Here is a 17,748-nt window from a genome sequence, read left to right on the forward strand (position 1 = left end):
TATTTCTAAGATGGCCCTGAACCCAATACCTGATTGCCCTACACTCTGTATTCTTAATCTGTATCCAAAAGACTGTATGCTTAACAGTAAAGAAAAGAAAATCACAGATCTATGTTTAATACAAGCTATACGCTTGATCTCTCTCTGCTGGAAAGACAGAAAAAGACTGACGATCGATCGATGGCTGAAAGAGCTATCTGCATGCCTTGTCCTTGAAAAACTAACATACAATGAAAAAGAAATCAGCTGAATTTAAAGAGATTTGGAACTCCTTTTACATTTTTGGAGAACTGTGAAGTTGAAGAGGCTTTGGGGCCTCAAAGGTGACGTGATGTTGAGCTGTGTATACATGCGTGAGTGTCAATGTCCAGTTTTTTTTTTTTCCTTTTTCATTTGGGGGGGTGGGGGGAGAGGATTATTTATTTACTTATTTTTGATTGAATATGTTTTGTTTTGTCAATGCATTTTGTAAACTGATAAAATTAAATAAATATATGTTATAAAAAAATAAAAAGATAGTATCTCACCAGTGACTGCAGTGATGCTGATTCTACTGCTTCTGATGTCCTCAAATACCGAGTAGACAGTGAATGAGTATTCAGTTGCAGCATTGAGAGAAGAGACTGTGTGAGTTACTGGTCCGTCTCCATCTGGTGCTGTGATGTTTGTCTCAGTACCATTAAACTGGAGGATGAAGATGATGTTGTTGTTCACTTTGTTCCACTGCAGAGTGACACTGCTCTCATCTTGTCTTGTTGGCTTGAAGTCTACTACATCACCTGGAGTGAGAACAACAAACAACTGTTTGTGGTCGGGTCCATTTAAGACACTCAAAGACCTTTTGTTTTACCTGCTGTGTAACAGACGAACGGCAGCTGGATGGAGCAGCTTTCATCTGACCACAGTCCTGACTCAAACGATGTGGCGACGCACTGCTCTTCACCAGAGTCGGGCTGGCCGCTGTCCCAGTTTCGATACAGTGAGACACTCCCGTCAGACCATATTTTTTGGCGATGCAGACCAATCCACACATTGTATCCGTCTACTATACTTCTGACCATTTCATTTTCTGCCTCGTTTCGAATGCTGTGAGTGAAGCGCAGCAGATGTAAAAATATTTAACTGACAGTCCACTGCATGATTTGTGTGGGAGCATGATGGAATCACCCATAGACTGTATGCTTGACTCTACATTTTGCCTCCATTAGTAATAATTACTGTATAGTGCCAACCATTACACTCCACACACACTCTCTGAGTGAGTTATTTTCCTTTTTTCTCTTGAAAATTCACTTTCAGAGATTGAACAACATGGATGAATGGATGGAATGGACAGATGAGTGAATTAATACTGTACCTGGCCAGATCTACATAATTCTCTCTGCAGAACCTCTGAGCTTCTGTCCAATTGCTTAATGTTTCAATCCTGACAAACGTTGCTGTGCCATTCAGTGTACCTAGAAATACAAGCACATTTTGTTTGTTTTCATCAAACTAGTTTCCAATAAAATAAAATTTGGAATATTTGACAATTCCTTATTCTACAGATTAAACCATTTTTAACATGACCAAAGTATTGACATTTCTGGAAAATCTTGTCAAAAAGGCAATTCCTTGAAAAATGTCACTATAAAAACTCACCTTTGAAGCAGACAAACTGCCGTTTCACACTGCAAGACCTGTCATTCACCTGCCAAGGTATGGACTCCTCCAAAACTCTACACAGTGTTGTGTTCCATACAAATTGTTTGGCTGACCAGTGTCCCAATTTCTGTACATGTCTTCTCCTTCTCCATAGAAGCTGCTGTTATTTAACGACCACGTCCAGCTGTTTACCAGGTCGTCATAGAGACCGATCCAAGCCTTTCCTGTTCAAATAAAGATATTCATACAAAACGATTGAATTTAAACTTCCCACCATGCATTACAGTACTTGTGCCATCCATGGTGCAGATAGTAAGAACTCACCTGCATAAGTGGGGTTTAAAACTGCTTCAGCGTCAGCTGAGCTTTCAATGGTGGCCAGGTCCGTGAAGAGATCCCTGCACATGCGCTGAGCGTCGGTCCAGTTCACAGGTGTGTTCACAAAGTTGTAGTGAAATTGGCCAAAAACCACATTGGCAAATGGTCCTAAAGCAAACCATGAAAATATACAATATATCAATGAAAAGTGTGCACTTCTTGGTTGTTTGTCATCTATCAGCATTTCCCGGGTATTTTTCTTTCTGTCCCTTTTGTTGGAACATAGAACTGTGTACAAACCAGTGTGACAGTCTTTCCATGCAGAAATCTTAAACTTGATCTTCACTTAGGAATTGTTTCAACAGCCTCAGTTTTTATTTTTTGATCTGCTCAGTAGTCTCTGCAATAAAAATGTTGATGTTTTTGTCAATTCAAACTCTGTTTCTTGATGCTCATATAGGATATGTAAACACATTTTGTGGGTCTTTTACTTCAATGTGAAATTCTCCTTGTTATGTCATATTATAACTCAGAAATAGAAGACATTTTAGTTTCAGATTCCTTCTTCTTCCACTCCAGACACTCTCACAGAAAAACCTCAACACCCTCAGATCTGCCACTGTTTATTTTTTTCAGTGAATTTAAAGAGACAAGAAAAGCATTTAAATGTCAGAGTTTTCCTGAAAATGAAACAAAACTATTTGTGTAAAGTTAATAAACACCTTAGAAGGATGATAATAGCTACCAACTCTACCAACTACGTGACTAAAACACACCTTTACCAAGAGTTCATACACTGATTTTTTTTCTTGACAAGCACACCTACAGCAGGTTCTCACTTATCTCTGTTCGTCTGTGTTTTCTTATCTTACTTGAAAAATTCCATCTTGCCACGCGACCAGATCAGATCAGTCCCTGAGCATCACAACTCCCTCATCTTTGGATCATTGTAGGTATTTTCTGTTTTTCTGGTCTACGTTTCTAATCTGGAGAAGTCAACAATTGCTTTTATATTTGCTGTTCATAGACTAAGTTTGTCTCATTAAAGGGATACTTCAACATTTTGGCAAATTGGCCCATTTAGCGCAATTCCTTAGTCATTTCGAACAGCATACTTACTGTTTTTGTGAGGGCGAGCTGTTGTTTATTCAGAGGTGAGTCGGGGAAGGTTTTCAGGATGGACACAATGGAAGTGGATGGTATTTTTGTTCCCCCTCGTCAAACTCATCAAATACACAATCCAACAACCCCAAAACACTTTGGTGGACACGTTATAATCCGCACATTCACTACGCTGTGAAATATTAATGTAAAATTCTTACCCTCACAAAAAAAGTAAGTATGCTGTTCGAAATGACTAAGGAATTGCGCTAAATGGGCCAATTTGCCAAAATGTTGAAGTATCGCTTTAAGGGAGCGCATAAAACTCCCTCAAAAAAAAAAAAAAAATGATGTCAATTTATGAGATCTGTAAAGCAGCACTCAAATCGCAGTTCAACTGACAATGAACGTTATATTCTTCTCTTTGACTGGGGCTGTAATGAAGAAACTTTTTTTGCTTTCGGATTTAAAGCATCTATCTTTGTTCTCTTGTTACATTCTTTCAAAAAATAATTTCCTGATCATGAAACATGAGCTGGGGAATGAAGAAGCTTTGTTCTGTTTGACCTGATGTTTTGATAACCACTCAACTGCCATTTCAGTCCAGTTTTAAAGGAAGAAATCACCTTTGAACATCACACGGATTTCCCCTTGTCACCATTGAATAAATACAATAATAAACAAAGTAGTTAAAATATTTAATCATGTGATACTTTCTGTGATTATTGTCAGAACATTTTGTCAACAAGTCAAAAGGAATTCTTCCAATATTTTGTTAAGTGTAGCTAATATTGCAATAATACATTAAAGGTGCTACAATTTTTGAAAATATAAGAATTTTTTTTTTTTTAACAATGTTACCTTTTTACTTTCAAAATGTCCAGAATTATTATATTTTGTGCTGGTTTCTTGTGGTTATGAACAAAACCAGGAAATAATTCTGCAGAAAAGTGTTGTTATCATAACCTGAGTGTCAGAGTCAGTCAGCCTGTGTGGTACGCAGTTCTGTCTGCGAGCTAAGTGAACTGTACTGGCTTAACTGCATGATTCTGAAGGATTCTGATAGCAAAGTCTTCAGCAACAGACAAAAAGAGAAATTCAAGACACGGGACAATTTACAGAGGAGACAAACAGAACAAAGAAAATCCAATGGAAGCATTTCTAAAGCCCGTCAGAACGATTTCAGCATCTGAATGTGGAACTCAGCTGTAACTTTCCCCATGTTTCCAACATTATATGTTGTTTTTTTTGTTGCATAAAAATGCACAAGCAAAGCTGTGAGGTCAAAGGGAAAACCATCATCTGCACCATCAGTGCAGATAATGTTATAGCACCGCCGTCAATTCCAGCCATAAGCAACAAACACAGTAATCTCACCTTGCTGACTTTACTCTATCTAACTTAGATTGTTTGCATTGATGTATATTTGATTTCACGTCCCTGAAGTCCGTTACTGCCATTTCCCATTTAACAAAGCCTCTGCAATACAAAGCAGGCTCAACATGATCAGCTAAGGAAAACCACAACATTCGAAAACAAAACTATTTAGTAAAAAGGGAGGGATTATAAACAAATTTGAAATAAAATAAAATAAAATAAAATACATTTTCTTCGAGGAAGCCATGAACTTGGTAGTGTGAAGAAGTGAGAAAAGGTGTAATTAAATGTAACTCCAGCAAGGGGAGCTCTGAAATAGTACTCTGTCTAGAATACACACACACACACACACACACACACACACACACACACACACACACACACACACACACACACACACACACACACACACACACACACCTTTTTCATTGCGCTTGTGCAGACCTGATCCAGATGCTGCATTCATGGAAGTGGGAAATATTTTGCGATATGTGGAAAGACAATGGAAAGGAAAAAGTGTGAAGCAACCTGAAAATAATTTCACAACTAAAACAAACAAATATTGCTACATCTGTTGATCTAAACTGTAAAATAGGAATACACAACATTTCCAGTGCTGAATGGGTTTGTGTGTGATACACCATGGTTTGCCTCTTGATTAAATTGTGTCTGCATAAATGTGTGTTTTAGCTAAATATACTGTGTCGATAGTAAAAAAAAAGTCTACGAGAACAGCAAAGAAAACAGGCAATATTTTAATTAATAAGTTAAAAAATGTAACTTTCAGGGCTGGAATGACACAGGTGTTCTCACTGTCCTTTTAATTTCTTTTTTTATTTCAATTTTTCTGAAGACAAGTTATTGAGGTGGTATAATGGATATGACTTCTGCCTCCGGGTTCCAGTACCGGCTTGGTCATTGTGTGTGGAGTTTGCATGTTCCCCCCAGAGTACTCTGGAATAAGTTGCTGTTAAATTTACATCACAGGCAACAACCAAAATGTATTACTTATTTCAATATGTGAACGCAGCATACTGCACCATCTCCTAATTTCAATTTACTGTCTCATAATTTTGATTTACCATCTCATAATTTCGACTTACCATCTCATAATTATGACCTGTGTACTGTATATTTCATGTATTTCAGTGTGAAGCTTTAATATATTTATTTCTATGTAAAGCACTGTGAATTGTGTCTGAATAGTGCTCTGTCTATAAATTACCTTGCCTTTCCTTGCATCAGTATTTTTGTATCTTTGTTTTGACATGTCCATGATGAATTATTAATGATAATGATTTTTTTAAATTTTTTTTTTTTAATGAAAGCAGCAGCTTCGGTCTTGCACTTGAACGCACCACGAGGGCAGGAGCGATGCAGCGAGAGGAAGAGGAGGAGAGGAGGAGGAGGAGGAGAGGGGGAGGAGGCAGACCGAGGAGGAGAGGCATGAAGAACATCCCCGGGATCTGAGCTCACTGACCGGGTTCGCTTCTCGTGTTCCCTCGGCGGTTCTGACTGGAGGTCGCCTGGTCGCGGAGGGGGGGCGGATGCTCTGCGGAAGAGCAGCATGGAGGAGAAGCGGCAGTTCCTTTGTGGGGTGGTGGAAGGTAAGAAGAAGCGGCCGGCTTCATCCCCGACCCCCCTGTCAGGCGCGTGTGTTTTCTTTTCTTACCTCGGGGTGGGGGGGTGGGGGGGGGGGGGGACGCATCTCGAATGGACCACCGTTTGACCTACATTCAGACCGCACGCTTTGTCACCTCGTGGAGGGAAGCGGGGCGTTTGACCACTGGCGGGGTGATGGAGGCTCCTCGTGAGCTGATGGAGACCAGTGAAGCTTGAAGAGGAGATCAAAGAGCCGCCGGCGGAAGGTCTCCTCTGATGTCTGGTGAAGCTTTTAGCGCCGATGAAGAACCAAGAAATGAGGATGATGAGGAGGAGGATTAGAAATATGAAGCTGTGGTTTGCTGGTGTGTTGTTGACAGTGATACCATCTGAGCACAGCTGATACAAAAGTATGAGTTATGTGAGAACCACTATCTAAAATAATAAAAAAGGCAATTTATAACAATATAAAACTGGAAAAATATTAATAGAAAACAGGAGTTTCCGAAAAATGTGGGAGGAGTTTCCTTACTTTCAATGTTGAACTAATTACAAATATTCACTATAATATCATATTTATTGGCACTTTAGTGAGATTTTTTAAGTACTGCAATATAAATCACAGCAGTATCTGTCTGCTGTTGACATTTAAATTGTTAAAAAATATAAGTTATTTATAATAATTTTTTGAAATAATATTACACTGTACATTTCTTGAGTCTAATGAGAGTATTTCTACATCTAAATGACTAAAGCTTAAGTAACATAACAGAAGATGTATTCAAGTATTTTTCAGTATTCGGTAATAATATTGCTGTATTCAATTAATATTTATACTCTTACGAATATTTTTTCTTGAATCTGCTATTACATTGAAACTTCAGTGCAATATGCTCAACTGAATGCAGAATAAATGCTTAAAAACAACTTAGAAAAAAGTACTGATCACATGGCACACTTTGTAATAAAATATGAGTAAAAGCACATTTTTTGATAAAATGCAAGAATCTACAAATTCTTCCTTATCACAGTGAACTTTTTTATTCAAAGTTTATCTCCCAAATGAGGTGGAAAGATGTATAAACAACATTTAACCAAATTAGGGGACACTCTGAAGGCTAATGATCAATGCAATAGATGGGCTATTTTTAGATCTTTACCTCGACATCAGGCTCCATTAGGGAGCTGCATCTCAGAGAGTTATCTTTAATTCCACCAGACATCAGCGAGATAAACACTCATTTTACCCTGCATTTGTCATCATTTTAACTGCAACTCAATCAGTTAGTGTGTTTTGTTGTGTGTGTTTGATCAGTCAGTTCCATCCTTCTACAAAATGAGGATGTGACAACTCCTCAGCTTCACACACAAATTATTGCTATTTGTTTCACAGTTTTGTGCAATTCTGTGTAAAACACAGCAAAAAAAAGTGCTTTGACAGACAAAGCAGGATGTGAGTCGGTAAATCAGGCCACCTGACAATTGTGCAATTATTATTTTGTTCATACTGTGAGTCATTTGATTTATTAGTTTCTTATGTTATTGTAAAGAAAAAATAGACAAGTTTCCTCTGCATCACCTGTGCAAACCATAAAAAAAGAAAACTACAGCAAGTATCTCCAATGAGAAAAAGAAATGTTCTTGAATTAAATAAAAAAATTAAATATTCATAGTAACTTTGGCTCTATAAAAATTCTGCTTTCAATCATTTTTGAGCCCCAGGATATTTGTTAAGCACATTTCTGTCAAACTGTTGATGGATTTCCAGCTGTTTTAGTGAAGTGTGGCCTGTAAAGCACACAAACACACACAGGCACACACTCACACATCTTAGAAGTAATTTGTATGCTTCCTCCAGCCTGTGTCTCTCAGGCCGTTGTGGTGGAATCCAGCAGAGACTGTAATAGAGTTCGACTAACCAGGGAGTTTTCACAGGACACACACACTCACACGCATAAACTCACAAACACACACATACACAGGTAGACATGATATATACACGAGCACTAAAATATGCGTATATGTTTAAAAAATCCCTCCAGACATGCAGGAGAAAGCAGACTGAAGTGCAAAGTGTATCTGATTTAATTCTCACTCTGACCCACTTACTGTACACACACACACACACACACACACACACACACACACACACACACACACACACACACACACACACACACACACATACATGGCAGTCTTATTCAAAAACACAAAGGAGGGAGAGGGACTCTGGAGATGCTCCCGTTTCTAAGAATAGACAGTATGATGGAGAGTGTAGCTGGAGATGAATTATGCTTCTGCCAAACACAGCAGGGATGTGGCTAACTAAGCACCGGAAGATCTCGCTTCGTTTCGTGTGGTTTTTCCGCACACAGAACTGTAGCTGTAGCAGCGCTGAGCCTCGTACAGTAGCTGATAGCTTTCAAGTGTGTGAATAAAGGCTTAAAGCGAGCACATTCGGTGTCAATTTGCCTTTTTTCACCGGTCACGTCACGTCACGCTGTCTGTTTCCCCCCTCAGGTTTCTATGGGAGGCCTTGGTCTATGGATCAGAGAAAAGTTCTCTTCCAGTGGTGAGTCTCTCTAATAAAAACCTGTAATGAACACGTTGCTGACTGCGTCCACATGCTGTTCTGTATCTACAGTCTGCGAGCGCAGGTGTCCGCGCATATGTGCTCAGCATTTGGTCCGGCGGGCCGCTTCTCTGCCGTTTTCACATGAGCGGTGCGAGCTCGGAGCCGTCGGCCCGAAGCCTCTGGGCTAAAACTGACTTTGCACGCCTCGGTTTCCAGTGCACGAGAGAAGCCACTGACGCAGAATGATTTCAGCCAGGAAAGTGAGAGGAAGGTTGCACTCTGCATTTCGTTCTGGCGTGAGGACAGATCGCATGAGAGCCCTCGCAGAGAGTTCATAACAAATGCTATTAAAAGTGAGCATATCTGCGTTTAGGTGACTCCAGCTGTACACAGCACCGCTGCAGAGAGCAGACTGTAAATGTAAAAGCATCGGCGTCTGGAATAAATGAAGCTGACTCGGCTCCTCGCCGAGAAAACATCAACCTCTTCACACTTGTTGATGTGATTTCACCTCAGAGTGCATCTGATCTAAAAACAACAGTTTCTAGCTTAACTTCTCAAATCTGTATCATGTTTGAACTGATTTCTGATGTGCTGTATCCAAATGAACAAACTGAAAGCAAAAACACAATGGTAATTGTAATGAACACAAACGTACACAAAAACAGTGGCGTCAAAATGAAAAGCGGTTTCGTATTGCATGATTACTGCTCATATATTTCTCGATCTTACATATAAGTGGAGCGACTGCTGCGAGACGTGACACAGTTTTGCAGCGTCCCCGGAGAGGCCGGCTCCCTCCGCTCGCTGCTGGAAACATGGGAACCTTTCAAACCGTCGTCCCACAGCGGTTCCGTTCACATTCATGAAGGTGAAGGTGCAGCGATCAATCAAACCCAACAATGAGCCCTTTTTTGCAGCGAGCTGGCGCCGGCACTTTGCTAAACAAGGCAATCAGCGCTTTGTGAGGGGACTTTGGGAATTCAAAACTTTGTCAGTGTGGCAGCAGCTGAGTGTGTGTGGGTTCCGGGGTTATTTTTAGACAGACTCCAGTGTGGGGTGCGGGCACACAAAAAAAACGAATCCGTACGCCGGGCGTTGCATAAGCTGGGCAGAGCGGCGATGTGGATGCGCCGGCGTTCTCGCGTGTGTCATTGTGCGCCGGGGAGAGGTAGGCTGCAGATCTGTGGAGGCGACTTTTACATACCATCTGTCCAGGAAGCGAAGCTGCGAGAGAGAGAATGAGAACACAGCCCACCCACGGATGACAAGGAAGACAAGAGCTGGTCCACGTCCAGAGCGATGTTTGTATATGAACGCAGGATGATGCGGCTCCCGTTTCACTACATTTACTATGCTCTATTTATAATTCAGCAGGTCATTTCCTGTAACTGAAGCGGCCTCCGAGCCTCATGATCGATAGAGTCGATTTATTTCCCTGTAGTTGTTTTCCTCGCTCTCTGCCTCCTCCTGCTCTTGTTTCATTCTCAAATTCCAGCTTTACTCCTGGTCTGCTACCTGATGAGTCCAAGGCTGCTGTAACTTCAGAGTGGATCAGAGATAAAGGCCTTTTTTAGAATGAACGAAAACATTTCTGATTCAGTTTTAGAAAAAAGCATCAGTGGAGTGTTTGTAGTGTTTGTCTTTGTTCAGGAGAAAAGCAATAACAACTATTGATTGTGGGGCAATATAAAAGGAAAATAAAGCGGTCTGGAGATCACATTTGTTGCCAAGAAGCATTAAATAAAGGAAAAACCTTCCAAACACATATTTCTTTACTTTGTGTGTGCAGTTTATATCTTGTCATTAAAACTTACGGAGCGAGGCCCTTTAAAATCTTTCTATTGACTCATTTTATGAAGGAACCATTTTGTACTCTTCACTTATTTAAGGCGAGGAAATTGCAGTTCATTGAAAACCTTTAAAACTCCTAATATGTTTATTTTAGGGTTCCACTTTATTATCTTTTGTAGCGGTGAAAAGATAAATAAAAGTGAGCTTGACTCTGACTGGCAACAGCAAGGAATGGTAATTTAACCCCAGCTTCGTGTCTTTGTGCACTAACTGTGGCTGGAATGTGTGTAGATGTGTCACCGTCAAATTAATGTCAGCAAACTTTCTTTGTCCTCCTTGCTCTACATTTCCAGTTTCAGCAGACTCATCTGTCATCTCTATTCTTTGGTGAAAACCTTCTTTCTCCACCAGGATGCAGCGCTGGGGGTTGAACACCTACTTGTACGGCCCAAAAGACGACCTGAAGCACAGACTGCTGTGGAGAGAAGTCTATTCTCCCGAGGAGGAGAGTAAGAACACCGATCCTGGATATACGCAGACATTCACTCTCGTATCAGCGAGAGCTGTGCAAGACATTTTTTAATTAATTTATTTGAAGTGAAACATCTTCCTCTTCTCCTATGTTGCCAGGTCAGCTGCGCACGCTCATCATCGAGGCCCAGTCGAGAGGCCTGAGGTTTGTCTACGCGCTCTCTCCGGGTCAGGACATCGTCTTTTCTTCCTCCTGCGACTTGACGCTGCTCAAACGCAAACTGAGACAGGTGAGCGGCGCCTGCGGACACACGTCTCCCCGCCAGAAATGGTGTTAAAACCGTGAATCCCTCTTGCAGGTGTCGGACCTGGGCTGCCAGGCCTTCGCCATCCTGTTCGACGACATCGATCACTCCATGTGCCAGGCTGACAGCGAGGCCTTCGCCTCGTTCGCCCACGCTCAGGTCACCGTAACCAATGAAATCTACCGGTTCTTGGGGGAACCGCCCGTCTTCCTGTTTTGCCCTACAGGTAGGGATTTGAGGATCACAGCCACAGTCGTATTATCAACAAGCATGACCTCTCTCTCTCTCTCTTTCTCGCTCTCTCTCTCCAGAGTACTGCGGTTCTCTGTGTTCTCCCAGTGTGTCTAAATCTCCCTACCTGCAAACTGTGGGAGAAGACCTCCTGCCTGACATTACTGTCATATGGACAGGTAACACACACACACAGCTTTGTTGTTTTGTTCATTTCACTTGTACCGACTCGTCAAACAACAACAGCAGCAGCAACAACACACAAACACACAGGCGATTACAGCTCAGCCCTCCGTGCACACATGCAAATGAGGACAGGCACAAATCCACGCAAACTCCTCCACAGAGCAGAGAGGACTGAGCCGCAGCTCCACCCACACACATATGGAGGTACAGTAGAAACACACACACACACATTTTTATCACCTCCTTCTAATCATGTATCTCATTACCAGCGTGTGAATGTCAGAAGCTTTGTTACAGCTGTAACACCATGTTTGAAATGTGCTTACGACTGTTACACATTTTTTTTCTAATGGTTGCATTCACTTTCTTTGACGAGTGATTTGTCTCAGATTGAATGCCCAAAGAATCTCCCATCATGCTGCAGGTGCAGTAGAGCCTCATCTGTATTCTCTAACGCTTTAAGCTGAAGTTGATCCGGACTGATTGGTGAAGGTGGAATCCAGCCTGCATGCAGATAGTCTCTCTGATAAGCTTGTCACTAAACTGACATGCGTCCCATTTTCAGAAATGTGACAGTGTCCTCCACTGTCTCTTTTTGAGTAACAGCTGCTCCAGCTGAACCGTGTGCACATCGTTCTGCTCTGTCCTCGGAGGGGCCGCGGTCCGCCGGGATCGCGTCGTCCCAGTGGTTTTGGAGATAAAGTCGAACAGTTGAACCGCTGTGAAAGACGGATCGGTGTTAAAATGTTGCAGAGCAACAAAGCATCAGAGTGCTTCACTTTACTGCAAGTTTATAGCTCTCCTTAGAAAGTGTGAGAGTCTGGAGTCCAATTCTGACCTCCCTGAGAACTGCCCATCACAGAGAATCAGCTGAGACAGTAAAAGAGTTTATAGTCGATTCAGCCGGCCCCTTTGTTTCAATTAGGAAGGGATCAGAGCTTTCTGGAGGCCCGTCAGAATAAAACCACCCCACTGACTCCCAAAGCTGTGTGAGGAAATCTGCAGGGTGTGTTATGAGAGAGTGAGCATCTTGTGACTTTATGTAATTATGCTTATGCTCTTGATGTTTACTTTTAATTTCATAAAGTTTCTTCTTGGTGTGAAACTTATTGGTTTGAGTCTTATTAGTTTTAACCGCTGCTGTAACATCAGTGACGTTTTCCCGCAGGCAGTAAGGTCATCTCCAGGAAGCTGTCCGTGGACTGCCTGGCGGAGGTGGAGTCGGTCCTGCAGCGGCCCCCCCTCATCTGGGACAACCTGCACGCCAACGACTACGACTCCCGGCGTCTCTTCCTGGGGCCCTTCAAGGGCCGGGAGCCGCAGCTGAGGAGCCACCTGAGGGGCCTGCTGCTCAACCCCAACTGCGAGTTTGAAGCCAATTACATCCCGCTGCACACGCTGGGGAGCTGGTACCGGGCCGGGAAGGAGGAGGTGAAAGGTGAGGGGGGTGGGGGGGTTGGCGGTCAGCAGCAGGAAGCCAGACGGATGGATTGAGGAAGCAGCAGTAATGAGACCGCAGATCTCCAGAGTTAATAATCAAATATCGGTCCCTCCATGCGCGCTTCGTCCCAACACTTCCTGGAAGGAATAATAAAAAAAAAACAAGTTTAATAAGCCGGGGTTGCTTGGTAACCGTCAGACGTAAATTGTGTCGTTCGCCGGCCAAATAAATACACTTTTAAGCTCCATCTGATATCCTGGAATAGTTACTCTCTAAGCCTTTATCTGCAGCGCCACACTGTACAAACATTTATCTCATAATGACTCACGCCACTTCTCCCGTCTGCATCTGCTTCACCTCGGAAGATAGCGGCTTCGCTCCAGTCATTTTGCCAGCGTTACACACGTTTAGGTGTTATAACCTCTGCGTCTCCTGTATTTCACATTCCTTGCATTATATTTCACCATGATAGAGTGAAACAGGAGGATTGGATGGAAACAGGGGAAGCAGGGAAGTGTTGTAGCGTGTGATGTTTGGAAGACTGGGTGGGGAGGGATGGAGGATGAAGGAGAGAAACAAGAGGCGTGCGAGGCTTTAATGGAAGAGAGAGGGAAGAAAGATGTGGGACGGATTTTTAATGATTCCATCAAAGTTTCGCCGCTGAGCCCTGTAACGTTTTGCATGGGTTGGGGCCGAGTTTCAGATTATGCTGAACGGCCAGAGCCTGGTTTTTCGCTGACGGACACTCCATGAATATAAATGAGCAGAATCTCCCAGTGGACGCTCTTTAACACAATGATGTGTGTGCTCCAGATGAGGAGTGCGAGTATTGTCCCGATCGAGCTCTGTCTGCTGCGCTCCGCGACTGGATGGAGGAGCTCAACCAGCCTCTGCAAGCTGGTAAAAACACTAAAAATATTGAATTTGGCCGATTTTTTTATGCAGATGACCTTTTGTTTTACACTGATATCTGTATGGTCACAGGCCGTCAGTGTACGAAGACAGAGCAGCGTGTCTCCGCTCCGTCGACTCGCTGCAAAACCCCCGACAGATCAGAATGCTCTTCCACCTTCAGAGGGAGCTCGGCCGTGGCCAAGCTCCCGGTCTTCCCCTTAAACTCCGGCTCCCCTCCGTCCTCGCCCACCAGATCCAGGGGCGAGAGGGAAGGGCGAGAGGGAGAGAAGAGGAGGCCCAACCAGCCCGGGCAGCCTGGCGGCCAGCACCCTCCCGGATCCAGGCAGGGAGCGCCGGCGGGTGGCGGCGGCGGCGGGCGGGGCCAGAAGGCCCAGGGTCGGGGATCCTGCGCTGGGAAAGGCACGCTTAGCGAGTCCCAGGTGCGGCTCCTGGTCGGCCTCCATTACCTCCCGCACGAGCACGGGGCGTCGGCCCAGAAGCTGCTGCAGGATCTGACCTGGCTGAAGACCAACTGCCACCTGGTCGGCGCCGGCAGCAAGAAGGCGCCGCCGCAGAAGGTGAACCCCGAGTTACAGTCAGCATAAATACCAACCAAACGGGCGTCTCACCTCTGTCATGTGCTTTCAGGCCGACGAGTGGCGTGGGCGGGCCTCCAGGTTCCTCTGCCTCTGCGAGGACATCGCGCAGCTTCACTACAGCGTCGTGAGCGGCGCCAACAGAGCCGTGCTCTACGACCTCTACCCTTACGTCTGGGACCTGAGGAACACGGCGCTGGTGGCCAAAGCCTTCATATGCTGGCTGGGTAGGAAATCAGACGATCGACAGTTTGACAGAAGCCTCATCCTGAGGTCTGATGACTCCTTCTCGTTTCATCCACCCAGACGGTCGGGTGCAGAGTGACGCCTCCACCCTGGGCTCCTGGAGGAACTGCTTCCACTGTGAGCACGCTCCACGCTCCACCATTCACGCCGTGACGTTTCGTGTTTTAACAAACCGTGGATGAGTTCACTTTGTAAAAAAAAAAAAAGTTCATTTGAGTCGATCTCTCTAGAGGAGCTGCGACGCTGTAAACCACTGAATTTTTATGCCGGCATCAATATTTCAAGCCGTGTGATCGTTTCATTGGCTGTCGTGTTGTAGGGTGTGGTAAGACCACCGGCGCCGACCTGCTGGGCGTGGACTCAGAGCCGTGGGTGTTCAAAGGGGGCGTGTCCGGGGAGGTGCAGGTAGTCTGGATCTGCTGTCTTTCTGCACGTGTTTGATTAAATAATGCAAACGCAGCTCTTAAGAACTCTTTCGTGTGTGTGTGTGTGTGTGTGTGTGTGTGTGTGTGTGTGTGTGTGTGTGTGTGTGTGTGTGTGTGTGTGTGTGTGTGTAGATGCTTCTCCCAATAGGCAGCAGCAGCGAGCTGTTCACCCATCCGCCCCCTCTCTTCCCTACCTCCCGTCTCTACAACGTCAGGCCCTACCACAGCAAGGACAAGGTAGGAGAAGCTTCTTCTACACTCTCATGAAACATTCAGACTCTGCTCTGGAGAAACTGGAGGGTAGAGAACATGAGCGCACTGTTAACCTTACGCACAGGGTCGTCAGACACGTTTCAGTTCAGGGGCCACCTTTAAATATTAACTTAAAATATCAATATTTTATGCAATTATGACAGAAATTGGCTAAAATTGCAATATAAATTTAATTTCAATGAAAATTTCTGGTTCCAAATACATTTAAACGTTCAAAAAAACTTCTCCTATAGCTGTTATAATGTGAATAATTTTATAAACTCACCCTGGCAGTATTGCTTTGACGATACAGTTTACTGTGGCAGAGCAGCATCACTGAAATCTCACCTCAGGGCTCAGTGTGAAAAAGTGTGTAAACTTGTAAAAAAAAATCAGTTTTCTTTGAGATTTTTCTGATTTGCTTATTGGGCTGGATTGGAGAGTCCTGCAGGCTGGTATTGGCTCTCTCTGTGCTCCAGGAACCCAGACTGTTTTGAGAAAAACAACCTGGGAGCTGAAAAAAACAACCCCAAAAACCTAAAAACACATTTTGCTCTCTGACTCGGAAAGTCATGGAAAATTCATGGACTTTCAGATGAGTCACCTGATCTGGTTTCTGTGAAACTGAAGAAGTACTCCAGTTACTCTTTTGGGGGGGAAAGTGAAACATTTATACCCCGTTGAGAGCAGATATGCTTTTTACAGGCTCTCTCTACATGTTTGTGCAGGTGGAGCTTTATCGGATGGTACGACAGCTCCACCTGAGGACCCAGGGCGGCCAGGAGTCCAGCACTGCTCACCCAGATATCATCGGAGACAGGTGTGTGTGTGTGTGTGTGTGTGTGTGTTGTAGTGAACCATCTCCTGGACACATTTTAAGATCTCGCTCCCTCATTTTGTCAGGTGTCTGGGACCGTGCCTGGCGCTGTGTCCAGAGTACAGCTTCATCCTGGAGGACGAGCTGGGGGTGTGCGGCTGCGTGCTGGGCATCCTGGACGTCCGCTCCTTCGCCAAGCGCTGCCAGGCCAGCTGGATCCCCGCCATGAGGGACAAATACCCGCCCAAAGCCGGCAACACGCACGCCAACACACAGGTGAGACGCGCCGACTGCTAATCAGGTCCCGGTTAATCTGTTAGAATCTATTACCTGACATTAAGGCGTCTAAATGCATATTTTCTCAAACACCTCGCTGTTTGAACTGGCGATGAGCCACACAGCCAAAGCTGTGACTGCTGTGATTTCTCGGCGGTGCGTCACCGTCACACTGACGCTGCCGATGACTGTCGCTCACACTGACGTCACGCTTCTGAATGTGTTTAAACGACATTCGTCCTTCTCACTTTTACTTGCCTTTCTCGGCTCTTACATATATTTGCTGATATGAGTCTTGGAAGCTTTAAAATATGCGGAGAAAACTCCATGCAAGCAAGTTTTGTTCCAAGAGAATCTGCTTCTGCAGACAGGAAGTACATTAGTCTAATAAAAAGAGGTCTGTGATTACAAAATAAAAGCTGCTGATAAGGCATCAAGCGCTGCTGAATATATGCTTAAAGTATATATGGACTTTATTGCTTTGTAATTGTAGTTCTACTGGATAGTGTGTGTTTTTATAGATCAGTAGCATCTAGTGGCAGGATCAGGAACTGCAGGAACCCAGCAAGAAGGTGTCTGACACTCATGATTAGCACGTTTCTTGATTTTTTTTAAAAAAAATTTTCGTACAGGACCTAATCCAGCTGATGGAGGAGGACCAGGGCGAGTACCCCGACTCGCTGCTCTACCACTTCCCCTCCCAGCTGCGGCTGGACGCCCTGCCCGAGCTGGTGGACGTCAGCGTGAGCCGCACACTGCTCACCGCCCTCCTTACCGCGCTCAAGGCCAACGGTACGCTCACCACGTGTGTGTGTGTGTGTGTGTGTGTGTGTGTGTGTGTTGTTAATTTCTATAAAAAATTCACATTTTTAAACAAACTGTGCTGTAATGTGCTGTAATAATGTATGAAATCTATTTTTACATATTTTAAGAGTAATATTTTCCGTGTGTGTGTGTGTGTGTGTGTGTGTGTGTGTGTGTGTGTGTGTGTGTGTGTGTGTGTGTGCAGGTTCTCAGGGTGTTTTCTGTGAGGTGCAGCCGACGGACCGCCAGCGGCTGGAGTTCCTGACTAAGCTGGGCTTCCTGGAGATCCTCAGAGGAGAAGCTCGGAGCAGAGAAGGGGTGGTGCTGGGACGGCTGCTCTGATTGCACACACACACCTACACACACGCACACACACACACACACGATAAGATA

The 17,748-nt window shown here is 44.2% G+C and overlaps 1 protein-coding gene and 1 long non-coding RNA gene across 2 annotated transcripts; one reads left to right on the forward strand and one right to left on the reverse strand.

Annotated features, from left to right (window-relative positions):
- Positions 1–1,076: 1,076 nt before the first annotated feature.
- On the reverse strand, positions 1,077–1,717 carry LOC115386113 (uncharacterized). Its single transcript, XR_003931275.1, has 3 exons — positions 1,642–1,717; positions 1,358–1,457; positions 1,077–1,086 (listed from the first exon to the last, which is right to left on the reverse strand). It is a non-coding gene; the product is annotated as an uncharacterized LOC115386113 (long non-coding RNA).
- A 4,165-nt stretch (positions 1,718–5,882) lies between these two features.
- On the forward strand, positions 5,883–17,748 carry LOC115386096 (protein O-GlcNAcase). The gene is made up of 17 exons (XM_030088305.1): positions 5,883–6,047; positions 8,563–8,614; positions 10,823–10,920; positions 11,042–11,172; positions 11,242–11,413; positions 11,499–11,597; positions 12,773–13,042; positions 13,859–13,945; positions 14,030–14,517; positions 14,588–14,762; positions 14,842–14,898; positions 15,101–15,186; positions 15,339–15,443; positions 16,187–16,278; positions 16,362–16,551; positions 17,184–17,343; positions 17,561–17,748. Exons 1-17 carry the CDS (start codon positions 6,008–6,010, stop codon positions 17,695–17,697), a joined length of 2,439 nt encoding a protein of 812 aa, XP_029944165.1. The 5' UTR covers positions 5,883–6,007; the 3' UTR covers positions 17,698–17,748.

This window comes from Salarias fasciatus, chromosome 3 (assembly GCF_902148845.1).
Source record: "Salarias fasciatus chromosome 3, fSalaFa1.1, whole genome shotgun sequence".
In the NCBI taxonomy this organism is placed as follows: Eukaryota; Metazoa; Chordata; class Actinopteri; order Blenniiformes; family Blenniidae; genus Salarias; species Salarias fasciatus.

What these genes read in the sequence shown, in the direction of transcription:
- LOC115386096 (XM_030088305.1), top strand. Translation starts at nt 6,008, where the DNA reads ATGGAGGAGAAGCGGCAGTTCCTTTGTGGGGTGGTGGAAG. An exon ending in AGAAAAGTTCTCTTCCAGTG is followed by an intron (nt 8,615 to 10,822) that starts GTGAGTCTCTCT and finishes TTTCTCCACCAG; the next exon opens with GATGCAGCGCTGGGGGTTGA. An exon ending in CTGGAGGAACTGCTTCCACT is followed by an intron (nt 14,899 to 15,100) that starts GTGAGCACGCTC and finishes GTCGTGTTGTAG; the next exon opens with GGTGTGGTAAGACCACCGGC.